Source organism: Myodes glareolus, chromosome 7 (genome assembly GCF_982192425.1).
Source record: "Myodes glareolus chromosome 7, mMyoGla1.1, whole genome shotgun sequence".
Taxonomy (NCBI): Eukaryota; Metazoa; Chordata; class Mammalia; order Rodentia; family Cricetidae; genus Myodes; species Myodes glareolus.
In genome coordinates this window covers 5,774,725-5,791,326 of record NC_142032.1, presented here as the reverse complement: position 1 = coordinate 5,791,326, position 16,602 = coordinate 5,774,725, and the positions used below count along the sequence as shown (strand labels likewise).

Genomic DNA, 16,602 nt, shown 5'->3' with positions numbered 1-16,602 from the left:
CAGAGTTTTGGTAAATGTAATGGTTCATCCTGAATAAAGTGAGAGAGACAGGGCTCGGAATCTGGGGAATACGGGGCGAAGGAGTCTCGCTGATGAAGGCGTCTCTTGTCAGATTTGTGTAGAATTATTTACTGTGCTGTCTTTCCTGAGCCGCCGCAGTAGAAGTGAAGACGTGGAAAATGATCCCAGATGGGACGAACTGCTCATTCTCTGTTCTTTTTTTAAAAAGGGAAAAGATTTCGGGGAGAAAAACTCATCTTTTTCTTTAGAACAGTATGAATGAACTCTGGACAGCTGTCGAGAAAGATACGCAGTCTGCATTTTTTTTCTTTAAAATTTAGCTTCCACCATAACTAAATAGCTTGAATAGTACATCTTTTCTCTTTTTTCCCCTTCATACATAATGATCTCTACTTCATTAAAAGCGTATTAATCTGGTTCCCAGTCCCCTGGGAGACACCTTAAGATGATGATATTGTGGGTTTTTTCCCCCCGAATTGTTTAAAAAAAAATTCTAGCAGATTTGGTCCCTGTCAGTCAGAAATAATTGTGTTCTTAATCTTGTCCCTGATGGGTGACTTGGAGTTCAGCAACGGACCGGCTCCAATGACAAATACAGTATTAATATTCATTAACTGCTTTGACAATGCTAATTTTGATGCAGTAGTAAAGGGCCTTCCAAAGTTAGCGGCCAAAGCATCAGAGCTGCGCAAGGTGGCAAGATAATTTGTGCTGGTTTGCTGAGCTGAAGGCTTTTAAAGTCTATAGCGAAAAGCTAGGTACCACAAACAAAAAAGAGAAAGGGGGAAAAGTTCTGAAGCATTGGAAGGCAGGGCTGCGGAAATAATACGATCACAGTCCGCTAAAAAATTTGACACCTCTGATGCAGTTTCTTTGAGTGAAATTTCTACAAAGTTGCAACAAAAAAAGCATAGCATGGTAAGTCAGCACATTCTTGATTTTGTTTAATCTTTTTGATCTTTTCAATTATCGCTATTTGAAGATCAATAGTCATTTTTTCCTACTATGCTTAGAAGATGCACAGCCGTGGTTTAATATGTGTTAGGACCATTTGCTTTAAAGAAACGCGTCCACAAGTTTTGGTAGTGTTTTTTTTTCTTCCTTTCTTTCTTTTTTTAAAGTTAGTCATGAAAACTGTTCTACAGCATTTCCTTGTGACTTCTCGTACATAGGAGTGTTTTTAATAATGTAATTTGGTTTTGGTACTCCCTCCCCCACAAAAAGTAGAATTCAGTGAGATAATTAAGATCTGAATGTTGTCAAGAATTTTATAGGATTCTCTCAGGTGGGGGGACCTTGGGAGTGAAGTGGTACTCCAACTTTATCTAAATTCAGCTAGCTTCCTCTCCTTCCTTTTCCGAATGGCATTAGATAACCATTAAAGCTTAATTTCACCGCAGATCTGCAGAGCGCTACTTTCCTAACTTAGGTGAACTCGCTTGGATTATTGAAATTGCTTTTATGCTTGCCAAGTCGGCAAACAAAATATCAGGCTTTGTTCTTTTGATTGAATGCTGGGTTGGGGGGAAAAAGAGAAGAGGGAAAAAGCCCTGCCTTTTTTTATATATATATAACGCCCCCTCCCTCTTTTGGGGGTGGATTGTTGTGGAACCGGGGGAGATCCCGGTTATTGTGCGCTTCTCCGTGAATGGAACTGAGCCTGAGCATCCTGAGCGGCAAGGCTGCTGCGGGCTGCTCCTGGGAGCTGCCGGTGCTGCGCCGGCTGCAGGGCGGGTGCTGCCCTCCAGCGGGCCCGGGCCATCCGTGCGGCAGCATGCCCGCGAGCCGGTGGTGGCAAGGACAGCGTGGTGACCCCTAGATGGTAAGCCATGGGCCCCGAGTGCCCAACCTTGCATGTCTGTGCCCTGCCCAGGCCATACCCGCTTTCACTGAGCAGTAACTTTAAGATTGGTGTACTTTGACTGGTAAGGTCCAGGTGGATGGAGTTGTTTAGTTTTAGTCTTGTTTAAAATAATAACAACAAAGATTAAAAAGAGAAAAGAGGGAGGAAGGAAGGAAGGGAGGGAGGGAGGGAGGGTGTCTTCATTCCTCCTATTATTGTTCCATTTGGAAGTGTCTGCACTTAGAAGGTATCCATCCCTTCACTCACCGGAGTTTAGCGACAGCCTCCACCCTCCTGAGCCCCCCTCCTTCCCAGCCGTAAGTATCCTCATAGAGTGCATGCACTTTCACCTTGTCCTGTGTGGATATGCAGGTCTGGGAGTCATGGATAGACACATCTTTCCTGTAGGTAAATGTTTCCTATCTAGACACGTCTGTCGAATCCTCTAAAGTTGGTTTTCTGTCCTTGAAACTTCCCTGCTCTGGCATCTCAGATTTCTTTATTTAAATCAGCAAAACAAACTTTGCCTGGAGATGGGGATCACGGGACGTGGATGGACCATCTCTGGCCCCTGCTTCTTTCTCCTCCACAGGATTTTACGTAAATGCCCTGCTAAAAATGACTGTTCTCTGCTTTTGGTTTGAGAAAGTTTTACCTTTTTTTTTTTTTTCTTTAATGGAATGGTCTAAGCATGGGTGTGTATGTGACAAGCCAAAGTGCTTTGAGCATTAGTTCTGGACAGTGCCCCGGGGCAGCCAACCACCCGGAAGGAGTTTTCTTCGGAGAAGCTCTCAGTTTGCAGAGAACTGAGGGACCCCTTCTCTCTTTAAGGGGGAAGAAACTGGAATCGGTTTGGCTCTTTCCCAATTTCCTTTTCCCTTGACCTTTGAGAAACCCGGGAAGTAAATTCCTAGCCCGCGTTACCATGCTGTCGGCAGCACTTTTGAGGTGATCCTTGCTGGGTGATCCGAGCCTGTCCATCAGCAGATAGAGAACTCGCAGTTTACTTAAGAAATTGCGGGGGCCACAGAAGCAGCTGCCGGGAGTGTGGTGGTCTTGGTGAATAGAGGGAGGGAAGGCAATTAGGGGACTTGCGGTTGGGGCTTTTTACTTGTCAAACTGGAACCTCGTTGCTTTTGTTACTGCCCTGTAAAGGGAAATGGCAGGGTTTTGTTTTGGTATTAAGGGCCTTAAAGATTGCGGCTCCACACTTTCGCTAGAAGGCTAGAGAAGTCCAGAAAGAGCCCACAGAGTGGTGGTTTTTTGTTTTTTGTTTTTTTTTTTTTTAAACAAGAGAATAGGAAATGAAGAAGTCCTGCTTTTTTTTTTTTTTTTTTTTTTTTTTTTTTTTTTTTTTTCCTTAAACCCTTCCAGTCCTTGTTTTGGTTGATTCCTTTTGTGGGGGGGAAGGGGGATTAACTTGCCCCATGTATTAACAGATCACTTAAAGACCTACAGTTCTGTGGCCTTGGAGATAAACAGCTGACCAGTCAGGCAGTCCGTGCAGTGAAGGGAAACCAGCTCCTTCATTAAAGTCAGGTGTCCTGAGTTCAGGAAACCAAATCTTGGCCACTCGTCTTGCTTTTAGCCAGACAAACCGAGGATGGTTTCCTACCTGCTTGCGGACTAGAGCTGTGTGTTTGCTTTCGAAGAGCATGAGATAAGTCTGGAGTTCGGTCCGTTAGATATTCTGTTGTGTGACTCAGCACTACCCTGGGCAACACACCTCTGCATCTCCCTCTTCTCCCTATGCAAAGGGGGATCATTTTAGGCCTGTTCTATCTGAGGCTCTGAACTCAAATTAGGTTAAACTCACATAAATGCACCTGAACCTGGATCCTTTGAAGGCCCCAGGAAAAGTAAGTTAGGGGCAGCCCTTTTCCTTTGCTTCTGTTGGCTCTCTTTCTCTTCCCTCTTCCTGGGAGAAAGCTCCCGTACCCACCAGCTAACACAGCCTGCCAGCCAGAGGTCTGGCTTGCAAGGCCGCTGGTGCTGGATGTCTACTTTCCTGTGCTTTCAAGGAGGTTACCTGAAAATCAGGCAGCCTCTTACTCCGGGAAGGAGGAGAGGATGTGCGCAAGTGGCAGGCAGGGCCTTATGGGGTGTCACTTCCCTGTCACTGTGACAAGAAAATATTCTTTCTTCCCCCTCCCTCTCTCCCACTGTAGCCCTGTCCCTAAGAAATTTGTTTTGAGGGATTTGACAATCTTGCAGGTAAAGTGCCTGCCTGCTGCCCTGGTTGATCATTTTTCCCTCATGGCTGACCGTAATTTCTTTGCTACTCTTAGCTTTGTCCCTGCCACCCAAGGTGAGGGAGGGGGACTTTTCTTAGGTGTCCTGAGCTGGTCCAGGAGAATGGGCCTTCCCCGCCTGCCTTCATGGATCCTGGAGTAGTAAAGATTAGGAAGTTGAGGGAGTTTTACATTAAAAAACAAAATTAAATTGACGCCACAGCCAGCTGAATTAGATAACTAAGCGTTCTTAATTTTTTTTAAGTATTTTTTCTTCAAGGAGGGTGTTCAGGGAGAAGGAACCGCAAAGCCGTCATATGCAGAAGAAGCGAGTGTGTCCAGAAGCCATCTCTGGCTTTTGAGATGCGGTTTTCCGGCTCTCTAAGTGAGCTGTGTAAAGGGAGGGGGGCTGGGAGGAAGAAGGAGAGTGAGAGAAGCTGGGAGGGAGGAAGAAAGCTGCTCCAGTCCCATCTTGAAGGTACAGAGAAAGTTTTTTTCTTTTTCTTTTTAGAGTGGAGAGAGGGTAAGGCAGAGCTATTATGTACCCCAGGGATTCAGTGTTAGTGGGAATGGAGGATTTAAGTGGGAAGGGAGGAGCAGTGGCCCCCGGGGTCTCTCTCTTGCAGCAGTTGGGCGCTTGGCACCTCAATTTGAATTGCTGGGTGAGTAGTGGTGTGTGTGTGTGTGTGTGTGTGTCCATGTCCACACTTATGGTCTTGATCATGAGACCAGTGCTACCTTTTCCACTTTAAAAGACTTAAAACAAAACAAAAAAACCTCAGACAATGGGAAGCGGGACGAAACAAGCAGGAATGAATGATCCGCACAGGCTGTGCCCTATCCCTATGGGATTTTGCAGCATCCTTTTGGGGGAGAGGAGAAAGGGTTAAAAGAAGATGGGGAGGAGAGAGAGTCTGACTTTCATCCCAGTTCTTACAGCTCATAGCAAGTGAACTGTAGTTTCAGCTGCCCTAGAGGGCTACTACCACCGGCAGAGAGAGGAGGTAGCCTTGTCCCCGGCAGGAGCGGGGCTGCTGGGCACGGAGCGTCTCATCGCACACTCACTGATAACTTTCTGTGTCCGTCTTGGGTGTGTTTGCTTTCGCTTTCCAGATTCAGACGTTGGCCTTCCCAGGCCCTGGTATTGCTGCTGGTATTTGTATTTTCAAAATTTAATTAAGAAAATTGTTTTGGAAGGTTGAAGGTGGGACCCAGGACAGTTCCTCTTGACAATGTGGTGCTGGGGTACACTGTGATCCACTCCAGCTGTGGTCCGGACCTTTTGTCATAGGCAGTGAGGATATTTTCTCGAATCTGCAGGCAATTCTTTCATTATCTTTATAACTGCTACAATTTTTTTTTCTGTTGTTGAATGGCCAAATAAAAATACTTGAGTGATTGACCAGGTCAGATTGATCAAAAAAAAGAATGCGTTTGTTTGTTTTGTTTTGTTTGTTTGTTTGTTCCCGGAAAGAAATGAAGCATTATGAGGACTATGAGAACAGCTGTTAAAACCCCACTGATTGTCACATTAAAGGCCCACTTGGTAAATGGGTCTGTGATGTGGAGCACGAGGCAATAACACGTGTGACCGTCCTTCTGCTGCTTCCTAGTACAACCTAGCCATGAAGACTGATGGGAATTGCAGGGACAGGGTGCTGGCTGATGCTGTGTGAGATCGCCAGATTCCCAAGACATCTCTGTCCCTTGTTTGCACAAATGACTTAGAACTTTGTTGTCCTCTGGCTTAGGGAAGGGTTAAACTTCCATTCTGAGAGAAGGGACTTGCTCTTCAGAGGTGGATTCTCAGCTCCCATGATAGACAACCCTTGTGCTGTCTTAGTAGGCTGCTCTGCCGGCATTTTCTGGAAGTAGCCGAGATGGCAACCTTGCTTTCTCGGGGAAACCTCCCTTGGTGCTTTGGAGTTGGTGAGGAGCTCCACTGGGCTGTGCTCTGGAATTCTTTCTGTAATGCTGTGGAATGTGGTGGAGTCTTGTTATGCTATCCAGTGTGGACTTCTACCCACATTGGAGGACTCAAAAAGTTGAGCATTGCTCATCCCAGTATCAGCCACTAATCACGGGCAGCCACCACGTCTGCTTCTGCTTGGCCCATAGTGACTCCAGGTCATTTCCAGGAGTTCATTTTTTCATTCTTATATGTCCTTTAAAAGAAAGGATGCTGAAGTTTGGGATATTAGCAGGGCACAATGGAGCAGCCGGCACCTCCATTTGTCTCTTTCTGCATGTGTGTGTGACTCTTCCTGTCTCTGGGAGTCTGGGTTTGTGTGTGCTGGACCATATGAGCAGGCCTTCCTTCTCTAGGCTTGCCCACTTGCTGTTTTCCAGGGAGAAAATATACTTCTCTCTGAGGAAAATAACTGCTATTGAGCTCTATGAAACAAGCATGATTTTTTTCCAACACAGATCTAAATTCCTAAGGTAGTCCCTGGTGAGGGAGCTGTATGCGGCAAAAGGCATTTTCAGGCAGCTGTCCCTTGTAAGTAAACTCAGAAGGTGGTGTCAGATTTTGTTCCTTACTTTCCTTAAACTTCCCAGGATATAATAACCATTATGCACTTAAAATTGACTTCCAGCTGAAATGGGCGATTTCCTTTCTATTGCGTTTAGGGACCCCAGGTTTTGGGACTGTTGTGTTCGGGGGATGGTGGCCTGGAAGTCGTTATTGTATTTTAAAGTTGTTTGCCATTGGAACATTTGGAGGACTTCACTTGGAATAGGTTAGATTTATTCCTGGCTCTTCTCGAAACAGCTGTATCCTCTTACGCAGTTCCCAAACATTCTCCACACACCCAGACGGCCAACAAGATTGATTATGCTAACGCTAATCATTTAATGCCCAAGTAGTGGAGAAATATTGGGCGGGAGGGTGGAGGTCGCAAATTCCTGGGAAATTACTTAGGGGTGAAGTGGCTGCGCCTTTAGTTTTGAGACCTGCGAAGGACTAGAACAGCCCGCAGACCCTGTTAAGAAGTGAAGGTGCTGGAGAGAAGCAGGCAGGAGGAAAGCCCTGGAAATCTAGCCTGTACCAGTGGGCCAAAACTTAAGTGTGCAAATGTTTTAAAGGTTAGCTGGGGGAGGCATGGGGATGTTTCCTTCTTTATTGGAAAATAAAGAGAATGAGTGGCTATAAATTATGTTTAATGAACTGAACTGGGAGGAATTGTTGAGCCTATCTACGAGAGCGCAGCTATGCTGAGTGGACCTGGGCTACAGTTCTGCACAAAGCCAAACACCTGGAGTACGGCTCTGTTTTCTAGGTTTGAAGCCCTCCTTTGCTTGTGCACCCCAACAGCACTTCTCCCCATCTCCTTTCTAGGCATTACAAAAGGGTCACCAGAAACTGCTGAATTTAACTGTCTAGGCTCTCAGCCATTGAGACTGCCTGTCTGTTTGGAGTGTGAGCAGTTGGGTGATTATGGGAAGCACCCCCCTCCTTCCAACAGGGGCCAGCACAGTGTATGTGCATCTGTGTGAGACTTTCACGGAAGCAGACTGCACCTCTGCCCACTCTCTGCCTTTCCTGCCCCGTCATCTCCTTGTAAGGAGAATGTTAATGTCCGTGAGCCCATGAGAAATGATGAGTCGGCAGAAATTTTATAGACAGCAGGGGCAGCAGGGGGGATATCTGGATGGTTTCTGTCTAAATGGATGAGAGAGAGAGAGAGAGAGAGAGAGAGAGAGAGAGAGAGAGAGAGAGCGAGAGCGCAACACACAGAGACAGAGAGATTGATGATTTACGGAATGAATAAGAAACACCAGCCATCACTTCGGCTCTCAGTTGTAGATGAAACTTGGCCTCCTGGTGGGTAGGTACTTGGCGTAGCACCGGTCAGACATCCAGACTGTGCGTGGTCGAGGCTGGTGGCCATTTATTTCTCTTCCTCCTCTCACAGGCAGATCCTTTCTCACCTTGTTTCTCTTTGTAAAACTCAAACTCGGAGAAACCTTCCTTCCCCCTTTCATTTATGCCCTTCGATAAGCGGCGTTATAGCCACGCACAGTCACCTTGTACACAATGCGACACACGTTTAGCCAGGGGCAAAACCCCTCAACCGGAAAAAAAAAAACAGCACTCACACGCAGCTTGTGCTAACACTCTGGCCACAGTGCTGGGTCGTCCTGGCTGAGGGAAGTGTGGAAGGGTCTGAGGAAGACCAAGCTTTCCATGTCAGATATGAGGTTTGAAGGTGCAAGATGCTGGCCAGCCGAGTTGGGATGAGGCAGCCGGTGCATCTCCCAGTAGCCTTCCTTACGGAAGGACATCTTACAGATGGTATTGCTTGGTGTTTGGGGTGCCAGTTGCTGGGGCAGTAGGGTTCCACTGGCTGACTGTTCTGCCACCTTCTAACGCAAGGCCCGAGAAAAACGGCATTAGCAGAACTGCCAGAGTTGTCCATGACTAGAAACAGTTAAGCCCAGCCCTCCTCACCAGCACTCTCTGTTGCCACAGCGTGAAGGCTTAACCAGTCTACTGGGTTCAACGTAACCATAGTAGACAGGAAAACGGGTGGCTACACTAGTGAACCCCGTTTGCACGGAAACCTAGTGCCCTGGGGCAGATGGGGTCATGGATCCACTGCGCAGCTCTGGTATCCACACCGAGGGTGGGGAAGGCTGAAGAATGCTCATGGCCATCTCTTTTGTTTTCTGTGCTGAGCTCCTTCAAGGCGCTTTCTGGCCCCATTTTTCTTCTGCACAAGAAGGGGCAGTGGGGAGGAGTGAAGAGGAGGCGCCATTTGTTTCCACTGTCTTTGATTAATAGGCGGCAGAGGTGAATGGCGAGCTCCCGCTTCTAGGAGGTTGAGGGGTTGGGGTCAGAGGGTGGTTGTTGGAGGGACAGAAGGTCCCGATTTCTGAGCAGGGTTTGGAGGGTGAATGGGTGCCTGACAATGGTCAAGTTGCTGAACACTGAACCTAAGGGCTCTTGAGAGGTCAAAGGGCACCCACAGGGTCACTCCCCCCACCTCCTCCCCCCCTCCCCCCATAGCTGGATGAATACTCGCGTGGGTGGAAAGGCTTTGTGTATTCTGAGGGCCATTGAAGAATCTCTTCTTCACTATTCAGGGCGCACATGGAGTTTAATGAAGGGAACAAGGAGAGCCTCACCTGGGGGTTGGGAGTCTGTCCAGGTAGAAAGCACAGAGCACCAGTGACTGAAACTCAGATGAAGAGTTCTGGTCCCTTTGTGCACACAGTGTTTGCCTCCTTTGCTGAGTTCAGGGTTTTAGATAGCTTGTTTATTTTCTTTGGTTTCTTGTAAGCCCGGAGCTAACCACATGCAGCACTTTGTCACCAAAACTCTGCCGGGGCCTGGCTGTATTTGGGGAGCTGAGGCAGCCTGTTCAAAGCCCTGGTTGTTCCCATCTCCACTCATCAGCCCCATGCTGGAAAAGCCCCTCTGAATGAAGCCAGTGCAAGGGCTTGCCTGGTGGAGTCAGGGGTCCGGGAGGGGCAGGGGACCCGGAGACAACCTGATTTTGCATTGGGTGACTGATTTCCTCTCGGTCCCGAAGCATCTGTGTTTGGAGAAGATTGACACAGGCTGCCTCTCGCTTGCTCCATCGACACGGCAGTTCCTGCCCCCAGCCATTCTGGTCTACAGGCATTAGAATGGTGGAGGAATTGGGGGCGCTGCTAGGTTCGGAAACACCACTTTACCAAGGTGTTCAAGAAATACGTGTTCACTGGTATCTGGAACAAATAACAGAGGCCAGTTGTTCATTATGCATGCCGTGGCCACACTGAGTCAATGTGACTGGTGGGCAGGAGTGCACATCTGGGCGCGAAGAAGCTGCTCTAGGATGGTGACAGGGCTTTGGTGTAGCCATTGGTTGGTTCCTTTCTTGTTCTGGGACCAGCAAGACAAGGTCCTTAAAATGGCCACATGGGTGAATTCCTGGTAGTGAGCAGAATGTGTGGGGAGCTGTGGTAGCCTAGCTTTGAAATGCTATGGAGAATTGGAGTATCTTATGGATATTTGGTTTCTCTGGTGGCACAGCCATGCAGAGCTTTGTGATGTTCTGAAGGGGTTACTGGTAGTAGGCTCCTCACTGAGTCATCCCTGACCATCACGACCATGACCTTGAACATGAGCTGGCTGTCACAGATTTTTTGACCCAGGTCCTTTTACAGATACGCCACAGTAAAGCCAATGAACAGGTTTTCCGTTACAGGTGGCTGTCTTAAAATCTGGACTTTTGTCTATGAGGAAAGGATGTAGAAATGTTGCCTTCCCTTTCAGCCCCCATGATGCATTTCTGGGACCTTGACTGTGACTCCCCCCCACCCCCCAGTGAAGTTACTTTTCTCCCAGTGTCTAGAGTAAGCATGATGCTGAAGATCTCCTTAAAGCAATGAGAGTTGTTCAGGGCGATGGGAGGGGAATGGATTTGAATATCTTCTTCACTTCTGCCAGTCCATTTTAAATGTTCTCATCCTGACTCTAGAGGACCTGTTTATCTCCAGGATTTTCGTATGTTTTGTTATTTTTTTTTTTATTGTAAGATCCTCCATGGCAGTCTTATCACTGGTACAGTAAAGTGATTCTCCCCCCCCCCCCCGCCCCACCGTGTTAAACACTGCATTTTTAAGAAGGATGTGTGACTTGGGTAGGGAGGTCCCAGGTCATCCGTGCTCAATGTCTAGGTGGTCATTTCTTTCCTGTGCAACAAAGGACGTGTTCTGAGGCTGCATTTTTTCCTCTGTGAGTTGAATTGGGAGATATTAGCTTAGTGGTTAACCAGTGCCGTGTATCTTATCTAGATTGCATTTGCCAAGTTCCTTTGTATTTATTGTGTATCTGCCTTTGTGTGGGGCACTGTGCACGCACAATCTTACTCAATCTTCATAACCCTGCAGGACAGGCACACAGGCACAGTATGTCCCTGGAGGCAGAAATGAAGGCTACTGAGGGGGTGGAAGGAAGAAGAGGGTAGGGAGGGGAGACACCACTCGGCCAGGCCAGTGAAGCAGAATCTCCATCTCAGCCCTCCTAAAATTCACGGCTCTCATTCTCAGTGTCTGAGAAGCCGGCCTAAAATCCATCTTAAAGACACGCTGTAACTGAGATGGTGTCTGCAAGAGCTTTGGACCACGTGTGCCAACCATCCGGCACTCATCTCTGATTCTGAGTGGACAGCATTGACGGAGTCCACCCCTTCCAGAAACCGGGTCCTCTGGTTGATTGGCTCTGTCGTGTTCTACCACATGTGCTTCAGTTTGGTGGCTTTCATGTGGCCTTTGAGATGGTACCTACTTGCTAGAACGGGCTGGACATTGCCAGGATTCAAAGTCTCTCAGGATAAGTGTTGTGTGGGCCAAGAGAGGTGGGCGCTCCACTCCTGTAATGGAAAGAATGTAATGTGAAGAGAAAGGACCTTGGTCCGAGGCTAGAGAGACTCAGGTGTCTACAGGAAGCAAGCTCTTTGTTGTAAGGGATCCAGGTACTGGCAGGCTGTGTGTGCTTTTGGGCATATTGGACCATGGTGTCCTTCCTCCCCTGAGAGCAGATCAGCCTGGATAGACAGCGGGCCATGCAGTTTCTGGGGACCTGCTGGTTATATCGTCAAGGTTGTAGCCTAGTAGACTCCCATGCTACTGCTAAAGTCAGGTAGCACCTCAAGTTTCCATTTGTCTCCCGCTCTCTCTACCTCCTACTCCATAGCTCTACTGGGGGGTGTAATCTGGGCTAGGCTTTCGAATGATACAGGAGCATTGGCAGCAGTCACTGAGCTCGGGCTTTGTTAAAATTACCTGGAGAACCAAGTTCTTCACCCGTCTTACTGTTACCAAACGTTGTCGTCTCTCCCTGTACCCAGAGGGAAAGAAGGTTCCCCATGCTCCCTAGTAATCCTGCTTGGAAGATAGTCTGGAATTGGTGACAGGCCCACCGTGTCCCCTGTCAACTCTTTGCTAATCAGGACAATGACCGTGAATGCGTACAGCTGATAAATACACCATGTGTTTGGTCTGTGCGTACCTTCCCCGTGTGCTGTCAAGTTGAAAATGCCCTTCCTTCCAAGTATTTCCCAGCCCATCCCTGCCTGTCTCTTTCTTTCCCCCACTCTTCTTACTTTCTGCCATGGGAACTAACCCCTTCCTCCTCCTCAGTCATTCTTGACAGAAGACTTTTCTGGGAGTCTCCTCTTGTAGGGCTCTTAGTACACTTCCAGGAGGTCCGGCCGCAGGCTTGGGCACAGCAACCCTTTGCATCCATACACCTCGCCTGGCCACCACCCTGCTTGCTGATTCTGAGGTCACTCTTTTCAAACCTTAATCATTTTCATCTACAGAAGGGTAGCCGGGTCCCCTGAGCAATTGGCTAGCCGTTTTTCTCTGGAAGAGTTATAGTTGCGTAGGAAGCTGTAAACCAAGTGACTGGAGATGCTCTTTTGGGATCTTCTAGAAAGACTGTGTTTTTCTTTGCTGACATGCCATGGGAAAGTTACGCCTTTTGACGATGCCTTAACTGTGCTAGGAAGCTGCTCTTCCTGTGTTTTATGCCTTCCTCATCTATTTAAAAAGCCAAAAAGGGAACCAGGAGGGAACATGGGAAGAGAGCTAGCTGCTCAGTGGTCCCTGAACTCGAGGCGCTGGTGGGCAGTGCTGGAACCTGCCTTCTTTGCTTTTAATGCAATTCCTTTTCCTTGATGTTAATGCAACTTGTGCCCTTCCTAGAAGTAATAAAAGGAAATGAAGACACATTCTGAAATGAAACTTGACTCTAATCCATTCATCATCTAATACTAGCCTCTTTATCTTCTCTGGTACCTAATCTGGTTAAATGTCCCTGTTGTAGGATTTTAGTGAAAATCCCCTATTGGGAATAGGGTTTTTTGCAATTGGATTACTCTCAGTAAATGGCCCAGTAGTTCGCTTGTTTCAGCTTAATTTTTTTTTCCTTTGTGATCTTGCTGGGCTGAGTTATAGCCCAGCATAGAGGGGGAGGGGCCAGAGCCAGGGGTGGAGAGAGGTGAGTGCCCCGGAAGGCCGGGGAGAGGACAGTGAGGAAGGTCTGAGATGTTCTTATTTTCCTCGTTTTCTGCCTCTCCTCACCACCTACCCTGCCCCAGCACAACAAACACTTGTACTTTATTGGTTGGAACTGCCCATTTCTCAAATTCATACTGTTTATTAGCCCAATTCATCATCATCCAGTTAATTTATTAGCGGTCCCTGATGGCTTCCTAATGAATCAGGGCTGCAGTGATCTGCATAAGATATGCAGGTGCTGGCTGGGCCAGAGCTGGAAAAGTTCAGTCTGCCATCCAGGCTGAGCATAAAGGGTGGGAGCCTCCTGCGTAAGAGCCTGTGCAGCTAGGGGGTGAGTCAGGAGGCTGGCTGCAAGGCTGGGTCTCCAGGTTTCTTGTAAATGATTTCTTTTTCCCTGCCTTACCTGTGAAGCCAGTCTGCCTCCTAGAGGTGGTTGGGGTAGACCATTCCACCCCACTGTGTGCTTAACCCTCCTAAGCCTAACAGAGTAAAGCTTCAACTTTTGTCCCCCCTGCTCATGGGAAAGGTGCAGAAACTTGGGTTCCAGTGGTGATGTTGAGGGTGCGCGTAGGTGAACCTGAAGCAAGCCAGTGCAGAGAGCACACTGTCTCCTGTCTTTAAATGGATTAGGGAGGTGGGGGTTGGGATGGCAGCTTGGAGGGTGTTGGAGGGGACACACACCCTTGTTCTGAAGTTGTAGGCTATGGTGACCCAGCTCACCGTGTCCTCCTCTGTTCTCCCTCCCCCACAGTCGAACAAAGTACCGGTGGTGCAGCACCCCCACCATGTCCACCCACTCACGCCTCTCATCACCTACAGCAACGAACACTTCACCCCGGGAAATCCACCTCCACACTTACCAGCTGATGTAGACCCCAAGACAGGTAAGTGGGGGAACTTGAATAAAGGTCTCTGTCAGTGGGACAGTGGAAGGAATGGGAGTGGGGGAATCTCAAAGCCTCGCCTGGAAGCGGAAAAGGATGCTCTTGGGTGGGGGAAGGGTGTCCAGAGCACAGTTTGTGTGCTGGGGACCAGTTTCTCCCTCTTCTTTGAAGAGATCCACTTACAGGGATAAGATTTATAACAAGATTTTTGGAGAGGGTTGCTTGGGAAATCCATTTCTGGGCACACACCCCCCCCCCCAAAGAAACTAAGTAGTAATGGATTGGAGGTGTCTCCTGGGCACTTTGAGCTTCCTGAAACCAATATCATCATGGCTTTGAAGGGACCTAGTCACTTAAGAGTGACTTGTTGGTGCATCCTTAAGGGGCCACATTACCCAGGGTTTCATATTTCTTGTAGATTTCTTTGCACTTTTCTTCCATTTTAGTATCTTGGATGTTTTTGTTGTTGCTGTTAAACCCATTTTACAGATGAAGAAACTGAAGCCTAGAAAGTTTTCTCATTTCATCCAACAGTTTCTTGAGCAGAGGCAACCACACTGTTCTCAACCTCTTGATCTATCCCTTCTTTCTGTTTCCCCCAAAGGGAAAATGGTAAAATGCAGGGCTGTTTATAGCGCCCCCTACAGCAAGATGCTGTATGGCAGGCAGCCACTGCTCACAGCCGGGGCCCTCTGAGCCCTCTGTGTGGATGCTAGATGCAGCCTGGCAGTTTGATTGGCTGGAGGAGGCGACCAGCCTGCCCCAGGCTCTACAAAGTACAGGGCTCCACTTGCAGCAGGCAGCGTCTGTCTCATTTGAATAATGGTAGGCCAGGGAATAGCTTTTAAATGGTTATCGTAAACCATATGATTAACGTCTAAGGACTGTTTATTTTTCCTCTGCGAACATTCTTTCAAGTGTGCAAACGGCTCGGTGTAGGGTCCAAGCCCGGCTAATCTGTTTGCTTTTTGTAATAGAGAGAAAGCAATGTCTGCATTAAAATATCACCCAGGGAGACTTAATTTACAGATTAAAAGCTTCCTGAATGAATTTCTTGAAAAATGAGATAGTTTTTAATTCATGAACGTTGCTGTCCTGTCCCTTCGATTCTGGGTTAATTCTGGCACATTCTGCACATGTCGCCTCCCACTTGGACTGGGCAGCTAGGCAGAGCCATTTTTCTCAAGCCAAATTGCTCTCAGGACTCCACTTCCTGAGGATGGACGGCCAGATGTGCAGCCTGTGCCGTGAAGAAGTGAGCTGTGGGGCTGACTTTCTACGTCTACTGCTGCGGGCCTCAACAAGGCTCACGGCCCCTCTGACCCATCGAGTACCCTGGTGCCCACAGGTGAATCTGCCATTCAGGGAACCAGGCCAGAGCTGAGCACCCCAGGCCCACCTTCTCCCTATCCATTCAGGTTTGACTCCTGGGGCAAAGACACCAGCTGGCATTTGGTGGTTTCTCTTCAGGGAGGAATTGGCCAGCTATGGGAGCTGAGTCTTTTGAAAGAAGTCAGGGTCACCTCTTTGAGCACTAACTTAGAATGAACTGCAAGATATGTCTATAATCACAGCACTTGGCAAGAGGTTGTGCATTCAAAGTCACCATGGGCTGTGTAGTTAGCTCTGACTCAAAACACTAAAATAAATTCATTAAGTTTTACAAATCAAAAGTATAACTCTCATATAGGCAAGTCACTCAAAATAAAGGGTAATGGACCAAGTAACAAAGCAAAAGGCATTAATGATTATGACTCGCTCACCTGCAGTGTGCCATGCTTTTTAGATTTTTTTTTTTAAAAAAAACTTGAAGTAATCACACAGAGCAAAAATAGCCAAGGTGGCATCTTCCTGCTCACATTCACTCAGCCACACCAGTCCCTCCAGAATGAGCTAACTCACTGTGCAAACTGGCGCCGTAGGAGAAGAAAGCTGGGAACAGCCCTCTCCCCCAGAGTCAGCCTTGGCCTCCAGCTGCGATTTGAGGAGAGACAGCCCCTTTCCTTATTCCTTCCCTGCTCCCCTCCCTCCACAGTCCCTCTTGCTTTTCGCTCTTCCTGCATACCTAAAACCCACTCCTTCTTTTCTCAGGAATCCCACGGCCTCCGCACCCTCCAGATATCTCTCCATATTACCCGCTGTCGCCCGGCACCGTAGGACAAATCCCCCATCCGCTAGGATGGTTAGTACCACAGTAAGCAGCTCCAGTTTTTATTTCTGTTTTTGTTTCTTGCATGAGCATGCTTATTATTATTATTATTGTGTGTATGTGTGTGTGTCTGTCTGTCTTTGTGTATGTCTGGTATGTCTGTGTGTCTGAGCACGGGTGAGTCTGTGTTGGCGGACAGCTAGCTGACGGGATAACACAGGGGAGATGCGGTCGAGGTGTCCTGTGGATGTGCAGAAATCACACCATTTCAATGATCTGTGTTGAAAAGGGTCAGTGGTCATTGGCACTCTGAACCCATGGGACCCAAAGATGTCCTGCAGTAAGCTAGTGAAGCTTGTTTTGGCTCTCCCTGCAGTAGCAACCCAAACTGGACTCGTGTTGTTGGGTTGAGCGCTCTGTTTTAGGTGTTGCTTCTGTGGCAACAAGGGGCTGGAAATA

The 16,602-nt window shown here is 47.9% G+C and overlaps 1 protein-coding gene across 47 annotated transcripts in view; it reads left to right on the top strand.

The window, feature by feature from the left end:
- Tcf7l2 (transcription factor 7 like 2) overlaps positions 1-16,602 on the top strand; it is a 190,313-nt gene that overhangs the window by 151,685 nt on the left and 22,026 nt on the right. For 34 of the 47 annotated variants that reach the window (XM_087907779.1, XM_087907780.1, XM_087907774.1 and 31 more), the window contains 2 exons: positions 13,862-13,994; positions 16,086-16,188. In XM_087907779.1, the coding sequence (XP_087763905.1) occupies positions 13,862-13,994; positions 16,086-16,188 (236 nt within the window). The remainder of the gene's footprint in view (positions 1-13,861; positions 13,995-16,085; positions 16,189-16,602) is intronic. The other 13 variants (XM_087907781.1, XM_087907775.1, XM_087907773.1 and 10 more) reach the window with 1 other exon arrangement.